Here is a 1,283-nt window from a genome sequence, read left to right as displayed (position 1 = left end):
GCATTCTGCATTAATATAATCAATTATTGCACACTTTAGTTGTACTATTTTTTGTAATTTGTTAACATTCCAGATATTTTTATATTCCTTTACTCTCTAAGATTTTGTAGAGTAAATCTCACTTTGAAGATTAAAGCCATAATTCTTTCTTAAGATTGGTTCAATTTTCACTCTTTAGGGTGAAATTCTGATTCAAAGAGTTTAAAGTGATAGTTTAAATTATTGTCTGTGTATGCATATATACAAATAATTTATCATACACGTGTTAAATACTACAAAAATAATAATGTACATATGTAACATTCAAGGTGCAGCTTTATTCATTTATTCATTTATAGTTGTAGTCATTTTTCTTGATCGAATTATTTTGTTAATAATTTCATTTAATTTAATTCAACACGCAATTAATTAACTTGAATTTTAAATTTAATCGTGTTTGTCTAATTCATATATTCGTCAATAAATATTAAGTAAACTGATTATTTTAATTAAATTCAATCTTTTAGAAATTTATATACCTACTAGATATCAAAAAATGTAAACATTATAAGCTGTTAATTAAATGCAATCTCATATGTTGCTTATGTCATTCATTAATTCAGGTTAGCTCTCTTTTTTGATTAATTACAGTTTTATTAAATCAAAGTGCTAGAGAGTTATATAATTGTATGCTTAATTAATTCTGTTTTCTGGAAATTTATAAAGAATTATATAAAACAAAAATATGGAGCTTAAGAAGGAAACAGCATTCAATATGAACAAAGAGAAAGCAAAATCATTCAAGACGAAAATAAAGCAGCTTGCTGAATATGATGAGATAGTTTCGGCCGAGACTATCAATGTAATCAGAGATGTTATGAAAGATGTTATGAAAGATATGGTCAAGGATGCACCGAGCAGCGACGAGTTCGATGAGGATCTAGAGGAAGAATATCGGAACTTGAACAACATGCTCGATTTACCGAACGATACTTACTCTCTTACTAAAATTACAGCGGAGTTACCATTGTGCGTCAAGTATGGTGTTCGTTCCGGCCTCATTCACTCAGATATGCCTCATTTCTCACCGTTATCCAGAGGTTACCAGGTAATCACAATCATGACTGGTTGGTGATGCAAACTTTATTTAAAGATGACCTTACACGGTCAATAATACTGATCAGTAATATTGAATTAGTGATACTGACAGTACGCATCAATATTTTTAGTATGTTTACAATCTTACACGATCAGTATTATTGATAATGCATTTTACTTTAGTTTTACGTATATTATCTATTGCA

General features: G+C 28.7%; 1 protein-coding gene across 1 annotated transcript in view; it reads left to right on the top strand.

Moving 5' to 3' along the window:
* Positions 1-562: 562 nt before the first annotated feature.
* The window catches only part of LOC108778684 (uncharacterized), a 12,246-nt gene continuing 11,525 nt past the window's right edge, over positions 563-1,283 (top strand). The window contains exons 1-2 of the mRNA XM_018545927.1: positions 563-602; positions 706-1,087. Coding sequence (XP_018401429.1) covers positions 725-1,087 — 363 coding nt within the window. The 5' untranslated portion in view covers positions 563-602; positions 706-724. The remainder of the gene's footprint in view (positions 603-705; positions 1,088-1,283) is intronic.

The sequence above is a fragment of the Cyphomyrmex costatus genome, unplaced genomic scaffold (genome assembly GCF_001594065.2).
Source record: "Cyphomyrmex costatus isolate MS0001 unplaced genomic scaffold, Ccosl1.0 scaffold120, whole genome shotgun sequence".
Classification (NCBI taxonomy): domain Eukaryota; kingdom Metazoa; phylum Arthropoda; class Insecta; order Hymenoptera; family Formicidae; genus Cyphomyrmex; species Cyphomyrmex costatus.
The sequence above is the reverse complement of the archived record's forward strand: the minus strand, read 5'-3'. Positions and strand labels throughout refer to the sequence as shown.